Source organism: Marmota flaviventris, chromosome X (assembly GCF_047511675.1).
Source record: "Marmota flaviventris isolate mMarFla1 chromosome X, mMarFla1.hap1, whole genome shotgun sequence".
Taxonomy (NCBI): Eukaryota; Metazoa; Chordata; class Mammalia; order Rodentia; family Sciuridae; genus Marmota; species Marmota flaviventris.
In genome coordinates this window covers 12663080-12681715 of record NC_092518.1, presented here as the reverse complement: position 1 = coordinate 12681715, position 18636 = coordinate 12663080, and the positions used below count along the sequence as shown (strand labels likewise).

Below are 18636 nucleotides of genomic sequence, written 5' to 3'. Positions count from 1 at the left end.
ATAGTGTGTGTGTGTGTGTGTGTGTATATATATATATATATATATATATATATATATATATATATAAATCCCCAAGGGCAAAAGCAATTCTTTCAGCTTTTCATACCTCTCTAGATTTCTGATCTTTCCCAGATCATAGTACAATCATTGCTCATTGTTTTGTCAACTTAATGTTGTTCATTAATGTTAAAATATTAAAAATATGTCATCTAGCTTTTGTAGTTGCCTTCCAGGGGAATGGCTGCATTACATTACCCAGTACACCATTACAGACAGTGTAACTTCAGGTTGCCATGACTGCCCTTACTGTTGACAAAATACTTGATGTATTCATTGCCCAAGTGGTCCAGTTTGCACGTGAGAATAAATGGTCAGCATTACCTGCATCTCCTTCTACTTCTCCCACAGCTGGCACATCTCTCTCACTTGTTGGTCACTATTATTCTGCCATACTGGGCAGATCGGAAAATTTAAAGCTAGCTGTATGAATGATAGTAAGGAAATCCTTTCTTTTTTCCATTCTATCTTCCTCCATGGAGAAAAGGCATCAAGTCAATAAATGGAGAGAATTGGCCAGTTATGAAATGGATAGGGATTGTTGAACATGTGTTGAATTTTCAGTTACATTCCCTGAACAAACTGTGTGTACCTGCTGCGTTCTAGGTGCCTAGGAAATCCAAAAGGGCAAGTGGATCAGTCCAGCTGAGGCAATAGGGTCACTTGATCCAAGGCTATGTTCCCACAGCCTAGAGATTTTTATTGCTTCTTTTTGTCCTCCATATCTAGTTATATTTCACTTTATGCTGCCTCAGAGATCCGGGACCAGCCTGAGAAAAATAGTGAGATTCTGTCTTAAATACATTTCTTTCTTTTCTTTTTCTTTTTGGTATCAGATGATTGAACCCAGGGGTGCTTAACCACTGAACCCACATACCCATTCCTTTTAATTTATTTTATTTTATTTTGAGACTGCCTGGCTGAGTTGAGTTGCTGAGCCTGGTTTTGAACTTGCAATCCTCCTGCCTCAGATTCCAAAGTTGCTGGGGTTCTAGGCATGTTCCTCTCTCTCCCCTCCAGAAATATATATCAATGTCTATCTATCTGCCACAAGCCTTGTGGCTTTGAGCAAGTTAAATTCTCATAGCTTCAGTTTTCTCATCTTTAAAATGGGATGCTAATACTGACTTCTTATGGTGTTGAGCACCAGCTAAGGTTAGACATGTTAAGTGGCTTGTGGTGAGCACTAAGTAAATCCTAGCAGTTATTAATAAAAGAAGCAAACAGTGAACATGACTGTTTGGAGAATCACAAATAGAGCCACATAGCTGACATGGAGGATTCAATGGATATACAATAATAATTAAAGGCAGATTTCTTTATTTTTTATTGGTCCATTGTAATTGTACTTAATGGTGGGATTCATTGTTACATATTTTTATATGCATACGATCTCAAATTATAATTTGGTCAATATCGTTCATATGGGGCAGATTTTAATAGTTGCATTGGTTTGGGATTTTTATTTTTTCCTAAGCGTCTTTGGAAGTGAGTAGGCACCCGAAAAAAATTGGAGAGTCTTTTATTTCTCTCACATTGTACACTTTTAAACTGATGTGCTATGTGGAGAGCATTTTGGGAAGGGCGGAACTGCACAATTGGCTACCGGCCCCTCCCCTATATATGCGTATGTATATATTACGTTATACTATATTAATATATGCATATATCACATGTACATATTATGTAATATATACATATGTCATGTGTATTATATATATAAAATAACAGTTTTATTCCAAATAGTACACCTTTTAAAAAAATAGGTAGAAAGTGGGGGAGGTAAGGCGCCAAACTTGGAGTTGATCCTGCCCCCCACAGCGTTGCGCAAGCACGCTGGGCACTACTGCGCAGCCGCGGAAACCACTTTCAGGTAGGGAATTTGGCGCCCCTTCCGTTCGGCGCCTCAGTTTATCGCGGACGCCTCGTGGACACAGTCGCGATAGGGCAGCTGTGCAGACGCTGAGCCTCAGGCTCTTGGAGCCAGAGAGAGCCACCTCACAATGTCCGAGGAACAGGGTAAGAGACCTTCTCTTAACTGTCCCGCTAGCCTCTGCCTCTGACAGGGTTTGGGCCGCGCCCACTTAGACGGCCGCATGGACGACGGCCGGATTGGTTTTTCATCTGCTGGGTGTGTCCAGTGGCGGCCTCTGGGCGCTGGCCGCTGGCTTCTGGCTGCCTATTGGCCAACCAGTGGGGGGGATCTCCAGTTGATTAACCCGCGCGTGGGAACCTGGGCACTACCGACCGGTAAGGGCAGTACCGACCCGTAAGACCCAGGTCCAGTGGCTCTTTGGTTTGAGGTGGCTCTGGGCCTTAGGGAATCCCTAGTAGCTAGAGGAGATCCTAGGATTTGCTGCAGCAATGGAACATGAAGAGTCCCCGGGAGCTCCAGGTAATGCGAGGGCTCGTGGCGTCCTGGGCGTTCGTGGTGTCTTGGGGACTCCTGGCGTCCCCAGGGCTCCAATGGATCCTATTCTGGAGCTCGCCGCGTCCTGGGAGCTCATAGCGTCCCTGCGGCTCGTAGCATCTCCTAGGTTCCAGGGGGGTCTTAGAAATCTCAGTGGTTCGAGGTGAACCTAGGGTTTGCCGCGTCTCCAGGGCTCGTGGCTCTCTAGGACTTGGGGTGATCCTAGGTTTAATGGCGTCCCTGGGGCTCGAGGGGATCCCAGGGCTCGCGGCGTCTCTGGGACTGGACGCATACCCTGGGCTCTATCCTAGGGCTTGTGGCATTTCTGGGGTACAAGGTGATCCTGGGCTTCGTGGTGGCTTCCCTGGATTCGGGGCGATCCAGGGGTTCATGGCGTCCCCGGGACTCGAGGGGATCTCAGGGCTTGCGGTGTCCCTGGGGCATCTCCAGGGCTCAAAAAGATGGGAGCTCAAGGTGATCCGAACTCTTTCTTTCCAGAGCTTCCATAAAACAATTTCGGGAATCTAGAAACTGGACCACCCAGAGGGGCTTCCCTGCCATGCCTTCCCAGGACAGGCGGGCGGAGGGGGGGGGGGGACTCTACAGCCAGGGCAGGTCGCACCCTACCCCCCGTCGTTTTTCGTGCAGTTGCGGAGCACAGCCGTGTTAAAGTGGGAAAACAATTTGACTTGGCGACTGGGTCACTTGGCAAGAGAGAATTTTCTTTGCGGGAAGAGCGAGTCTGCACTTTTGCTGTCTCGAATTTCAGCAGAGCCGCGGGGCGTTGGTTTGTGTGGTTCCCTCCGTTTCTCCCGCGGCAGAGCTTTTGAGATTTGACTATTTATTAAGTATTTGGTGCTTTCTGGAACGAGTTGAACATTTTTCATTGTCTTCCTTGGCGGAAACGGGTTGGGGATAAGGAAGGACCCGTACTCTCAGACTTTTAGACTTTTTGCTTTAAAGAGTTGGCAAACCAAGCATGGTTACGCACACCTGTAATCCCAGCGATTTTGGAAGCTGAGGCAGGAAGATCGCCATTTGGAAGCCAGCCTCAGCAATTTAGCGAGGTCCTAAGCGATTTAGCAAGACCCTGTCTCAAAAAATAAAAAGGACTGGGGATGTAGCTTAGTGGTAGAGAGCCCCTGAGTTCAATCCCCAGTTCCCCTCCCCCAAATTTACAAACTGGCGTGTTGATTCAGATAACATCTTTCTCTATTGCTATGTAGATTTTCAGGCTTTGGTGATAACCAGCGCAGCCTTTTTGATTTTCAGGCTTTGATGGTAATCGCCTTTGGTTAAAAGACAGCGCAGCCTTATTTTTTTATTGTAAATACAAGAATGAGGGAGACCATTTGTGTACAGTGAGTTGAAATGCATTCTATCCTGTATAACTAATTAGAACAAAAAGGGTAATTAAAAATGCGGAAGAAAATAAAGATGTAGCGTGTTGTGGAGACGTCTCAACGTATTGAGCCTATTCTTTGCTTCAGGGAGGCAGATGCTAGAGTCAGGAAAAATTGCAAAATGTGGAGATCCCTGTAAAGCGCGTGGGGTTTCGGTGCGCTAGTGTCCCAGGCCACCTGCTGTGTGGTCGTTGGATAGAAAAGGATCTAATTTAGGCTGTTGGGGATTGCTTCCCTCCCTCCTTTGCGGGTTCTCTGCAGTTCTGATTGCTCTAGAGTTTTGTAACACGAGGTGGTAAAAACCATTTAATGTTTACAATAGCAACTTTTCCGCTGGCTAGGTGCAGTTTGGAGCGTGACTTGTCTGGCCCGCAGCAAGTGCTGGGCAATGGTATATAATTTGGCTGCCTTATCCCCACGTGGCGGATTTTGTAGTCTTCAAAGTTTGATAGGGAGAGTCTTACCAGAAAATTTAGCAAGTGATTGGTTGGTGTATTCACACGAGGTGTATGTATGTTTGTTTGCTTGCTTTTTTAAATTGGAGCAGTCTGGCTGTTGTAATCAGCTCCCTATTTCCCTAAGAGGTCCTGGGGCTAAATGCCTTTTCCACTCCTAGTTGTGCACTATGCCTTAAGGGATAAACTGATGGCAAGTGAATAGCTTGCACTTTGGGAACACGTTCTTAAAAAGAAAAAAAAAACTTCTAAATGTTATATGTCTTTTAAAATTTCATTATGAAGTCTGTGTATATACCTAAATGATTAAATGGAGTTTTACACATTTACTGAAAAACCTTAGTGAAGTTGTCAATAGCTTTACTAGTTCAAGTGTGAAAATTTGTTAATATACAAACATTTGTCTTAATAAAATTTCAATAACATTTTTTATTTTCTTCTGATGGTAAAACCTGAAGTTTACTGTAGATTTTGACAGGGAAGTCTAATGAAGATAATTATTTTGCTACTTAGAAATAGTCACCCAAATAATCTTTGATATGTTTTCTGTGGCTTTCAAAGTGAGTAGTATGATGCATTTTTCTGTTTTGAATCCTTTCCCCTTCCTTAACATTATTTTACAAGCATATCTAATATTTTACAAGCATGTTTTTAAAAAAAACATGCTTCTCATTAATTATATACTATAATTTATTTGATTTTTACTTAATCCTTTTGTTTAGATTATTTGATAGTTTCTAATTTTTTTCCAAGAAGAATATTAGCATTTGGAGTGACTTTTTAAACCCAGCTACACATTTTTTTAAAAATACTTTTTAGTTGTTGATGGGCCTTTATTTTATTTATTTGTATGTGGTGCTGAGAATCGAACCCAGTGCCTCACGCATGCTAGGCAAGCATGTTACCACTGAGCCACAACTCCAGTCCCCCAGCTACACATTTTATAGGTGAGAAAACAGAGGCAAAAAAGTTGATGTATCTGTCCCAAAAGTCATACTTTTGTATAACTTCAAAATCTGATCTGGAACCTTCATAATTCCTAATTTAGTACCATTTGTACACCACCATATGCACCTCTAACTGATGACTTTATTCATCTCTTTTGATCTGTTTGAAATATAGGAATCCAAGTTATGATGAAACCAAAAAACATGATCTCTGAGTAAATAGTTTACACTTAAATATTCTTTTTTGGCCAACTCTAAGAAATAAGAAAGGCCATTTAGATATTAGACACTCTGCATAATGTGTTGTTTTTCATATCCACTAAAATGGTGTACTAAGTTGATATTTTTCCATTTAATTCCTTTGTGGCTACTTATTTCACATTTTGTGAGATTCAGCTTGAATTTAATTTACTTCATAACATTTTTGTACTTTATTTCTACATTTCTTTAAAAAATTTTTTAGACACAAAATTTTTTTTAGACACAAAAATTTTTTTGGACACAATACCTTTATTTTACTTATTTTTATGTGGTGCTGAGGATCAAATCCAGCACCTCACATGTGGGAGGCAAATGCTTTGCCACTGAGCTACAACCCCAGCCCTATTTTTACATTTTAATCATCACAAGTATTATTATTATTTTAATAACTTTATTTTATTTATTTACTTTTTTTATGTGGTGCTGAGGATCAAACCCAGTTCCTCATACATGGTAGACAAGCCCTCTACCAGTGAATCATAATCCCAGCCCCACAAGTATTATTTTTTAGAGAACAAAATTTGAAATTCATGGTCAGCATAAGTGTGGCCATGTAACATCAGTTTCATCATTTAAGAGTTAAAAGCAAATCATTGAAGGAACGAATTGTAGCATGGAACAAATGGTGACATTCCCTCCCTCCCATCAGGATTGAACCCGGGGGTGGTTAACCACTGAGCTGTATCTCCAGCCCTTTTTATTTTTTATTTTGAGACAGGGTCTCCCTAACTTGCCCAGGCTGGCCTCAAATTTGTGATCCTCCTGCCTTAGTCTCCTGAGTAGCTGGGATTATGGATGTGTGCCACTGGGCCAGCATATTTCTAAAATTAGAAGAAATTTATTGCTCCAGTGTAGAAATGTATTGCTCACTGGGCACGGTGGCACATGCCTGTAATCCCAGCAGCTCGCCTGTAATCTCATCAGCTCGGGAGGCTGAGGCAGGAGTATCACAAGTTCAAAGCCAGTCTCAACAATTTAGGGAGGCCCTAAACAACTTAGTGAGACCCTGTCTCTAAATAAAATATTAAAAAAGGGCTGGGGATGTGGCTCAGTGGTTAAGCACCCCTGGGTATAATCCCTGGTACCCCCCTCAAAAATGTATTGCTCTACAAAATTGGAAGTACTAGAAACAATCCTCTAAATGTGTATACATACATACATACATACATATATGCTCAAAACTTCATACTAAATGGTTTGCTAGCTAACTTTTAATGGATACAGATATAAAAAGACTTCATACAATTTTCCAGCTAAAATAAGTTTTTAAACACCCATAGCTTATTTAATGCGATATCTAATTTAAACTTTCTCTTTGTTTATTCTTAGATTATATTATTATTACTATTGAAGATGAGAATGAGAACAATGTTGATGATGATGATGATGTAGTGGTAATAGAGGATTCTGAAACAGAGATTGCTCCAGACACATCCACTGATGACACATCATCCATACAACCAAGTTTTCAAAGCCATGATGATAACTATCAGCAGCCATCCCAAATGGCATATGGTAATTGTTTTAGTGATATTTCAACTTATTTTAGTAATTTTTTTCTATCATACATGATTAGACATATATTTTGCTTTAAAATTAACAATCACAGTGGAGGAAACAATGGTTTATTTTTCTAATCAAATGACCAAGCTGCTGAATCTTAAGGCCTCAACAAATGTATCTTATTATTGTCTCTGAACAATAAGATCTTCTATTGTTTTGTCATTAGTTTCCATTGCCAAAGAGTCATAACAGATGGTTTAACATGGTGCCTACTGCTTTTGGAGGATTCCATCAGATGAATCCTCCTTTCCAGTGCAATAGCTGTTGGCAATCTTTCATTGAAAGTCCATCCAGCAGGATTTCTCTATCATGGTTGACGGAGGAGTCCTGCTTTGGCTGCCAGGGCATCATTCTGCTGAATATGATATTCCTGAAATCTCATGGATATTCTTTGTGTCATTTTAAAATATTTCTTTTTTTAAAAAAATATTTTTAGTTGTGAATGGACACAGTACCTTTATTTTATTTATTTTTATGTGGTGCTGAGGATCTAACCCAGTGTCTTACACGTGCTAGGCAAGCACTCTTCCACTGAGCTACAGCCTCAGCCTCTCATTTTAAAATATTTCTGTAAGCAATGTTCTGAATAGGTGGTCTCTTCAGGTTTTACTTCTGTTCTTGTGAAGTCTTTTACACAGTCCAAAAAGAATGTTTCTTAAGTTTATCGCAGATTTCAAGGAATTCCCTAAACTGTTTTATCTGATCAGATTCTGGTATTTGTGCAGCCATATTCTTTTGGTATGCTTATTAGTCACCTTTTCTTTTTTTTTTAATATTTATTTTTAAGTTTTAGGTGGACACAATGTCTTTACATTTATGTGGTGCTGAGGATCAAACCCAGTGCTTTGTGCAAGCTAGGCGAGTGCTCTACCACTGAGCCATAATTCCAGCCCCATTAGTCACCTTTTCTGATGCATGAGTTTCCTTTCTGTTCTAGAAAAGTGGTTGTCCAGACTTTGCTTGAACCTCTGTCTCCAGTGAGGCTTGATTTCTTACTTAATCACAGGCTCTCACATCCGACACTGGTATGAGGCTGGGGAACTGCAATGCAGGTTGAGGCTGGGGGCTGAGCATCGGGGGTCAGGGCACCTTGGCCTCTGGGTGAAATTTTGCTGTCTGGTCTCCATTTCTAGTAAGTCAGTTAAATATTTCTATAACCTTTACGTTACTTAGTTAGGACAAGGAGGCCAAACTTCCTGGAAATATCACAGTGTTTACTCGTGCTTGCATTTTCTCTTTATTTTAACTTTTCCATGTCTTCCTTTGTCCTTTTTACTCTATTAAGGGATAGTCTCAGAAAAAATGGGGAGACGATATTCTTTGTCTCTGAAAAATTATTTATAGTTGGCAACCATGATTATAACTGGTGGCAAAACAAAAGTAAAAAGCTGAAATTACAGGAAAAATAGTTTGGGTCAAGAATCCAATGGAGTAGATGTCATGATTGTCTAGGTAGAAAATGTCAAGGAATTGACATAGATCTCCTGGAACTAATATGTGATTATTATTGTCATGAAATAAGGTTGATATACAAAAGCCAATCACTTTACTATGTACCAGCAATAAGCAATTGGAATTTGAAATTAAAAACACAATACTCTTTACATTAGCATCCAAAAGAGTCCAGAAAAAGTGGAGTCCTGTAGCTACTTGCTGTGGCTACTTGTTCTTCCAGTTGTTGCTCCCCTACCTCCCTACCACAGTAATGAAGAAAATGTGAAACTATTTGCATTTTAAATTATCCAGAAAACCAAGCAACTTCTTACAATATTTCTTCAACGGCTAGGTGACGATTTTTTCTTTGCCCTTTACCTAGAGAACTAGGTTCTGCTCTTTAAAATGTTGCTCAGGTTGGAGGTTGGCACACTTTTTTTTTTTTTGTAAAGGGCCAGACAGTGAATACTTTAGGCTTTGCAGGCTATAAGGTCAAGACCTTAAACATTTAATCCTGCTTTTTCAATGAATGAAAGCAGCTGATATGTAAACATGTGTGGCTCTATTTCAGTAAAATGTTTGAATTTCTTAGAAAATTTTCTTGGGCTGGGGATGTGGTTCAAGCGGTAATGCGCTCGCCTGGCATGCACAGGGTGCTGGGTTCGATCTTCAGCACCACATAAAATAAAAAATAAAGATGTTGTGTCCACCAAAAACTGAAAAATAAATATTAAAAAAATTCTCTCTCTCTTCTCTCTCTCTCTATCTCTTTAAAAAAATTTTTTTCTTATATATTTGACCTGAAATTTTTTTTTCTTTCAGTTACTTAAAAATGTAAAACAACAACATTTTTAGCTTATGGCCTATAAAAGCAGGCAGCAAGGTGCATTTGGTCCCCAGGCTATGGTTTGTTGATCCCTGTTCTAACTGATCCCAGAAAGTCTTTTAATTCCATTTATCAGTTCTGGTTTGAAAACTATGTGGGGAAACTGGGTGTGGTGGTGCATGCCTGTAATCTCAGCGGCTCAGGAGGCTGAGGCAGGAGGATCACGAGTTCAAAGCAAGCCTCAGCAAAAGCGAGGTGCTAAGCAACTCATCGAGACCCTGTTTTTAGTAAATACAAAAAAGGGCTGGGGATGTGGCTCCATGGGCGTGTGCCCCTGAGTTTAATCCCTGGTACCTCCGGCCAAAACAAAACAAAATGCAACTATGTGGGATCAGCTGGATATTTCCTAACTGTGTAATAGGATATCAGCTAACTCAGTAGCTCTCCTTAGTGGGAAAGAACTAAAAACTAAAGGAAAAACTAAAGGAAAAAAATTTTCAAATGTGGCTACCTTTTGACCCATTGTTTATACCTCTGGGAATATATCCCATCGAACTACTTGCAGAAGTGCAAGACTGAAGTAGTATTTTCTGCAAAAGCAAAACTTTAAATGTTACTTGAATATCTATGCATTAGGGACTGGTTAAATAAATCATGGCTTATCTACATAAGAGAAAACTAAGGAGTTGTTAAAATGACTGTAGTATATTTAAAAGTATTGATTTGGGAAGACCAATACATGTTTAACAAAAAGGAGGTTTCAGAGAAGTATTTATGGTCTAACCTCTTTAATCTGCCTGGCACAAAACTCTGAATAGGTAATTTCAGGGCTGGGGCCGTGGCTCAGTGGTAGAGAACTTGTTTAGCATGTGTGAGGCACTGGGTTTGATTCTCAGCACCGAATATAAATAAATAAAATAAAGTCCATTGACAACTAAAAAAAAATTTAAAAAGACCACTTAGGGGCTGGGGATGTGGCTCAAGTGGTAGCGCGCTCGCCTGGCATGCATGTGGCCCGGGTTCAATCCTCAGCACCACATACAAACAAAGATGTTGTATCCACCGAAAACTAAAAAACAAATATTAAAAAAAAAAGACCACTTAAAAATAGGTAATTTCACAAAAAGTAGCTAAGTAGTCTTTTATATTTTATGTGTGTGTGTATATATATATAAATATTAAACATTTTAACCCTTTGTAAGTGGATAATTCAGTGTCATAAAATACATTCACAAGGGGCTGGGGTTGTGGTTTTGAGGAAGACCGCTTGCCTAGCATGCGTGAGGCCCTGGGTTTGATCCTCAGCACCACATAAAAATAAAATAAAGGTATTGTGTCTACCTACAACTAAAAAAATAAATGTTTTAAAAAAACCTTTCCATCATTTTCAACATAAAATCTGTATCTATTGGACAGGGATATGCCTCAGTGGTAGAGCGTTTGCCTAGCATATGTGAGGCACTGGGTTCAATCCTCAGCACCACATAAAATAAAGGTATTGTGCCCATTTATAACTAAAAAAATAAAATATAAAAAAATCTGTAACTCCTCTTTCCTCAGCCCCTGGTAGCCTCTAATCTACCTTCTACCTCTATGAATTTGCCTAATTCCAGGTACCTCATATAAGCAGATTCATACAATATTTGTCCTTATGTGTGTAGATTATTTTACTTAGCATGTTTTCAAATCTATTCATGTTGTAGCATGTAGCATGTACCAGAATTTCATTCCTTTTGTTTTGTACTGGAGATTGAGTCCAGGGGCACTTTACCACTGGGTTATACCTCCTGCCTTTTTATCTTTTATTTTGAGACAGGGTCTCATTAAGTTGCTGAGGCTAACCTCCAATTTGAAATCCTCCTGCCTCACACTCCTAAGTTGTTAGGATTACAGGTGTGTGTCACCATTCCTGGCAATTTTTAAGACTGAATAATATTTCCATTGTATGTATATACCACATTTGTTGATTAGTTCACCTGTTGGTGAAAATTTTGGGTCATTTCCACCTTTTGGCTATTGTTAATATGCTGCTCTGGACATTGGTATACAAATATCTGTGCATTTTCCTTCCTTCACTTCTTTTGAGCATGTACCTAGAAGTGAAATTACAGGATTGTATGATCATTCTGTTTATTTAATTTTTTTTTTAAATTTTAGATGGATACCATAACTTTATTTTATTTGTTTATTTTTATGTGGTGCTGAGGATTGAACCTAGTATCTCACATGTGCCAGGCAAGCACTCTACCACTGAGCTACAACCCCAGTCCCCTGTTTAATATTTTTAACAATATATATTTTTAAATATTTATTTTTTAGTTGTAGTTGGACACAATGCCTTTATTTTACTTATTTTTATGTGGTGCTGGGGATTGAACCCAGAGCCTCGTGCATGCCAGGCAAGTGCTCCACAGCTGAGCCACAACTCAAGCCCGCCCTTGTTTAATTTTTAACTTTTTTTTTTTAAAGGAGCACTAGGCAAGTGCTATACCACTGGGATGCATCCCCAACACTCTGGCCTAACAGATGCTAGGGGAACTTTTTTAAAAGTAGTTTTTACAGGTATTAAAAAACTTCTTACACACTGAAGTCATCATACATACTGGGCAAAGTCAGAGCTTTTATATTTGCATTTATTCTTCATTTAACTTTTGAAACACCATTATAATTGAATATTAAAGCAAAACCAATAGCAAGTAGTGAGCATATTATGATTATAGTCCTTCACTCATTCACTACTGCATATAAAATGCCTGCAGTGAGTGTTATTCACTGGCCCCACTAAGAGGTTTAACACTGAACACCACCTCTGGGATGATGTTCATCATCCTCATATGCTTCTCCATTATAATGGCACCGTCTTTCTTGATTTGGATCAAAGTCCACCAGTTCTACCTGATCCATTTCATCAGTCTCTTCTACTTCCTTCCTCTCAGGTAGGAGTTTTTCCAGCAAAGAGAGTTTGTCAGGAGACAGAAAGCCATTTTCAGGAAAGTTTACCTTAAACTCGATGATTAGGCGGCCCTTTTCATATTGTCTATGATAAATTGGCATACCTTCATTTAGCACACACTTTATATCTCCATGCTTGACAATCTGACCTGGATGAGAGGTGATGACTATGGTTCGATTATCAAGAGTAGATATTGGCTCCTGGAAGCCACATAATGCTTCCACCAGCTGTATGTCCATACACATGAAAATGTCTTCTTCTCTTTGTTGAGTAAAAACAGCATGGTCCTTCTGATCTAACCCAATGATAATATCTCCTGGTTCCAGTCCTGGCTCTTGGTCTCCTTCACCATGGAATATTATCTTCTGTCCATCTTTTCATGCCTTTTTCAACATGAACTTCCAGAATCTTCTTCTCTCGAACTATCTTCCTTCCATTGCAGCTTTTACATCTATCTTTAGGACTGATCTATTCCCCCATGGCACTCCATGCACACAGACTGAATTTGCTGAACCTTTCTAGGTCCTATCTGATGAATTCTTATTTGCATTCCAGTACCTCGGCAGTTGGGTTAGGGTTTCATTTTTTTCATTTCTCTTCCCCTTTCCCTTCTCTTGTTCTCCTATATCTACTCCACTGATCTTTCCTGTATCTTTATGATAGCTGATCCCTTCCCCACTTCCTTCTTTCTTCTGTTTAAACTTTTTTAAAAAATATTTATTTTTTTTTTAGTTGTAGTTGGACACAATATCTTTATTTTATTTATGTGGTGCTGAGGATCGAACCCAGGGCCTTGCACATGCTAGGTGAGCGCTCTACCACTGAGCCACAACCCAGCCCCTCTTCTGTTTAAACTTTAAAGGAACTTCCATTCTGTTTTCTTTAGCACCTGCAGCATTTTACGTTCCCACCAACAATTCATAATTTTTCTGTATGCTCATCAACATTGGTTATTTTTCATTTTTTTCATGATAGCCATCCTAGTAGATGTAAAGTGGTTTCTTATTGAGATTTTGATTTGCATTTTCCTAATGAGTAAGATATTAACATCTTTTCATGTGCTTTTTGGATGGTTTTGTATCTTCTTTGGAGAGGTATCTATTTCTGAAGTTCTTTGCCTATTTTTGAATTGGGTTGTTTGTTTTTTGTTGTTGAATTTTAGGCCTTTATATGTTAGATGTTAATCTTTTTCAAAAAAATTTTTTAGTTGCCAATGGACCTTTATTTTATTTATTTATATAGTGCTGAGAATTGAACCCAGTGCCTCTCACATGCTAGGCAAGTACTTTACCACTGAGCTCCCCACCCCAGCCTCATCCTCAGCTCTTTTTATTTTTAATTTTGAGACAGGGTCTTGCTAAGTTACTCAGGGTCTCGCTAAATTACTGAGGCTGACGTCTGAACTTGTGATTCTCTGGCCTCAGCCTTCCGAGTCACTGGGATTACAGTCATCCCTCGCCATACCTGGCTTCTTTTTGCATTCTTTAAAAAAAAAAAAAAAAATATATATATATATATATATATATATATATATATTTTAGTTATCGATGGACCTTTATTTTATTTACTTATATGTGGTGCTGAGAATCGAACCCAGTGCCTCACACATGCTAGGCAAGCAAGCACTCTACCACTAAGCTATAACCCCAGCCCTGCATTCTTTTCTTTTTCTTTCTTTCTTTCTTTCTTTTTTTTTTTTTTTTTTGTGGTGCTGGGGATTGAACCCATGGCCTTGTGCCAGCTCTGCATTCTTGATAGTATTCTTTGATGCACAAGCATTCTTAATGTTGCTGATATGATAGCACACACCTGTAATCCCAGCTATGTCTATGGCTAAGGCAGGAGGATCACAAGTTTGAGGGATAATCTAGGCAACTAAATGAGATCCTGTCTCAAAATCAAACAAACAAAGAAAAAGGCTGGGGAATGTAGCTCAGTGGTAGTGTCCCTAGGTTCATCCCTAGTTCTGGAAAAAAAAAGTTCTTAATGTTGATAAGTTCAATTTTGCTGTTTTTACTTTTGTTGCTTGTGTTTTTAGTGTCCTATCCATGATATTGTTGCCAAATCCAATTCATGAAGATTTTTATCTATATTTTCTTTTAAGAATTCTACAGTTTTAGCTCTTATGTTTAGGTCTTTGATCCATTTTGAATTAATTTTTGTATATTATCTAAGATAATGGTCTAACTTTTGTCTTTCACATGTGTATATCTAGTTTTCCTGGCACCATTTGTTGAAAAGATTGTTCTTTCACAATTAAATAGCCTGGCACCCTTGTTGAAAATCAATTAAAGGTTTATTTCAAGTCTCTCTATTCTATTCCACTGGTTTATATGTGTGCTTTTATGTCAGTACCACACTGTTCTGATTATTGTAGCTTTGTAGTAAGTAGTTAAGTCAAGAAATATGAGTCTTCCGACTTTATTCTTTTTTTTTTTTCCAAGATTTTTTTTTGGCTGTTCAGGCCTCCTGGCAATGCCATATAAATTTGAGGATTGACTTTTCCATCTTGCATTGACTTTGGATTATTTTGAGTTTTTGGTTTAAATCTTAGGTTGTATTTCCATTTACTTAGGTCTTTCATTTCCTTTAGCAATGTTTTGTAGTTTTCAGAGTATAATTGTTTTCCCTCCTTGGTTAGGTTTCTTTTTTTCTTTTTTAATATATATATTTTAGTCATTGATAGACCTTTTTATTTTGTTTATTTATGTGTGGTGCTGAGAATTGAACCTAGTGCCTCATGCATGCCAGGCAAGTGTACTACCGCTGAGCCCTAGCCCCAGCCCCAGCCCAGTTAGGTTTATTTCTAAGGATTTAATTTTTTTTAGATGCTATTATAAATGGAATTGCTTTTTTTGGTTTGTAGAAGCACAACTGATTTTTGTGTGTTGATCCTGTACCCTTAAACTTTGCTGAATTTTTATATTAGCTCTAGTAGCCTTCTTTTGGATTCTTTGGGAGTTGCTGTACACAGGATGATGTAACCTCTGAATAGAATAGTTCTACTTTTTCCTTTCCAAGTTGGATAGCTTTTAACTTCTTTTTATTGCCTTAATAGCTCTGGCAAGAACTTTCAGCACAGTGTTGGATAGTGGTAATGATAGCAGGCATCCTTGTTTTGTTCCTAATCTTAGGGGGAAAACTTTCAGTCTTATCATTGAGTATGATGTTGCTTATGTGTTTTCCATAGCTACTCTTTATTTGGTTATGGAATTTTCCTTTTATTTCTAGTTTTCTGAAAATTTTTGTCTTGAAATGGTATTAGATTTTGTCAAATGGTTTACTGTATCAATTGAGATAATGATGGAGTTTCTCCCCCCATTCTATTAACATAATGTATTACATTGATTTCTGTGGGAGACCAACCTTGACTGAGTTAACTCCCCTGCTGGGCCATGTGGCGTCAGGCACCCATGCTGCTAGACTGCTCCGCTCTTCTAGGGTTGGAATGACTGTCTTCGTGCCTGAGCGTGTCTTGCTACAGCCCCATGGGTGGAGCTGTGCTCACCTGTTCCTTTGTAATATAACCTCTTACCCTGTTTAGGATAGAATGTTCCATGGAAGTGCCTTGTGTGTGTCCCCTTCTCTTACTTGCCCTTGGGTGTGGCTTACCTAGATGTCAGTCAACCTGCTGACAGTGGACATCATGAAGATAGACTCAGCCCCCTGAAACCTGACCTCTTGCCTCATTTGAATAGCTTCTCCTCAATAAAAGGGGTCAGTGCGTGCTCTCGCTCTCTCTCTTCCTGCAGACCCTTAAGGTCAGAGGAGCCGTCACAGCGATCCCAAAGAAAAAGGTATTTGTGTCTCTTGGGTGGTTATTTTGCACAGCCCAGCCAGCCCAGTTTACCTGGAGTGACACCTGAGCCTTTTAGTTATGAACAGAAACCCGGCAGATTTCTTCTGTTGAAGCTACCTTTGCATGATCAGGATATTGTGGCCATTAAACATATATCACTGGACAGTCAGTGCCTCTAATACTGGTGATGTTAGAGGTGATGTTTTTGGTAAAAAGATGGGGTTTATGTTTGCCAAGTTGCTTTTGCTTTTTAAACTCTTTCCCTGATGCATACCTGTGTTGGGTTAATAGTATGTTTAATAATGATTTGATTGTTTGGGTTGCAGTATTAAATTTTTGACTATCAGTGAATCATTCAGTCTGATATAAACTTATACAGGGAGAAATAATTCTTGTTACTTATATTAACTACTGCTTTTATAGTCTTACAGTGATGAAATAGGAAGTTAAAGTAAGGTTATTGAAATTAAGTTTATTTGATATATTATGGTTGAATGCTTTTTTAATTGATGACTACTTTTAGGCCAATTGTGAATTTTAAATTTGTTGTTCAAGGTTATTTCCTTTTTCTAACGATCTGTCCTCTTTAGATTAACATTTAAATTTATATTAGGATTCTGGATTCTTCTTTTTTTCAGTATTGAGGTGCTGAAGCACTGAGCCACATCCCTGGCCCTTCTTTTTTAATATTTCATTTAGAGACAAGCTCTTGAAAAGTTTCTTAGGGTCTTGTTAAGTTGCTGAGGCTGGGTTTGAACTCGATCCTTCTGCCTCAGCCTCCTAAACTGCTGGGATTAACAGGTCTGTGCCACCACACCCGGCAGGATTCTGTATACTTTAGGTAAATTTAAAGTTGACTTAAAATTCTGGTCTGAACAATCAGCTGTTACCGGGCCTGATTGGCTTTTCGTCTCTATGCATAAATTTTTTCACTATTTTGCTACATAGATGGATTAGCTCTTTTAGCTGTTTGTGAGTAACTTGTCTGGTTTCAGGGTTCTTAGCTTAAATACTTTTTGTGAACTTTATTCTGGTAGCTCTGGTCTGTTGAGATTTTCTGTTTCTTCTTTAAAAAAATTTTTTTTTTAGTTGTAAATGGACACAATACCTTTATTTTATTTATTTTTATGCTGTACTGAGGATCACCCAGTGCCTCACGCATGCTAGGCATGTGCTCTACCACTGAGCTACAATACCACCCCTTCTGTTTCTTCTTTTTTTAAATATATATATTTTTAGTTATAGATGGGCACAGTACCTATTTTTTTTATTTATTTTTATGTGGTGCCAGGGATCAAATCCAGTGCCTCACGCATACTAGGCAAGTGTTCTACCTCTGAGCCACAACCCCAGCCCCTTCTGTTTCTTCTTGAGTCAATTTATCTATTTTTTTTTGTGTGTGTGTGTGGTGCTGGGGATTCAACTCATGGCCTCTTACACACTAGGCAAACACTCTGCCCCTGGGCTGCATACCCAGCAGTTTATTTAGTTAATTAAAAAATTATATTTTTTGATGTAGATGGACACAGTACTTTTATTTTATTTATTTTTTATATGGTGCTGAGGATCGAACCCAGTGCCTCATATGTGCTAAGCAAGCACTCTACCACTGAGCTATAACACTATCCCCTTAATTTTTAAATTATTGGAACAAATAGCTTTCTTATACCATATTCAAGCAGTTAGAAAATATTTAGGAAAAAATATACTCCACTGATAATAATTACAAGAAATATCTAAAGGAATTAACCAAAAATAGCAGAACTTGTAGGAAAGAAATGTGAATACCAAGAGTCATAAAATGAGGCTCAAGTGGAAAGATGCAAATTATTATTGGATGTGAAAAAACATTTTGATACAACTTAAGAAAACTTAGAAAAAACCTGGGACAGATGTTGATTTACCATATCAAATAATAAAATATTTTAAAGGTACAATTATTAAAATATTGTGATACTAGCTCTGAAATAGGGAGCCAGATTTAATTCAATGGAAGGTTCATAATCAGAATAAAAAATTTTTAGCTAATGTACTATAATACACTAACATGGAAAAGATGGAGGATAAATCATGCTGTGACAGATGCTATGCTATGGGGGGGGGGCGGCCTCTTAGAGTTTATTTCACATCACATAGTTAAATAATTTTGAGATGGATTAAAGGGTTGAATACTAATAAGGAGAAATATGGAAAAACTAGAAAACAGTTGAATATTTGTCTAATCCTAGTGAAAGATTAAATATAAGAGCAGTTAAAGAAATCACTACAAATATTAATGAATGTGATGAAATAAAAACAAAGAAGCTGGGCTGGGGTTGTGGCTCAGTGGTAGAGTGCTTGCCTAGCATGTGTGAGGCACTGGGTTCAATCCTCAGCACCACATATAAGCAAATAAATAAATAAAGGTTCATTAATAACTAAAACAAACAAACAAACAAAAATCACAAAAAAACCAAAGAAGCCCTTTCTTAAAAAAAATTGGACTCCAAAATCATACCACCACCTGAGAAAAGTGTTTGCTGCAATTA

The 18636-nt window shown here is 38.5% G+C and overlaps 1 protein-coding gene and 2 pseudogenes across 1 annotated transcript in view; 1 reads left to right on the top strand and 2 right to left on the bottom strand.

Moving 5' to 3' along the window:
* The first annotated feature begins 2698 nt into the window (after positions 1 to 2698).
* The window catches only part of Bend2 (BEN domain containing 2), a 60796-nt gene continuing 44858 nt past the window's right edge, over positions 2699 to 18636 (top strand). The window contains 3 exon segments of the mRNA XM_071606673.1: positions 2699 to 2941; positions 3116 to 3254; positions 6863 to 7048. Of these exon segments, the coding sequence (XP_071462774.1) occupies positions 2699 to 2941; positions 3116 to 3254; positions 6863 to 7048 (568 nt within the window).
* On the bottom strand, positions 7404 to 8075 carry LOC114086158 (mitochondrial import inner membrane translocase subunit Tim9-like; annotated as a pseudogene).
* On the bottom strand, positions 12138 to 12874 carry LOC114086159 (dnaJ homolog subfamily A member 1 pseudogene; annotated as a pseudogene).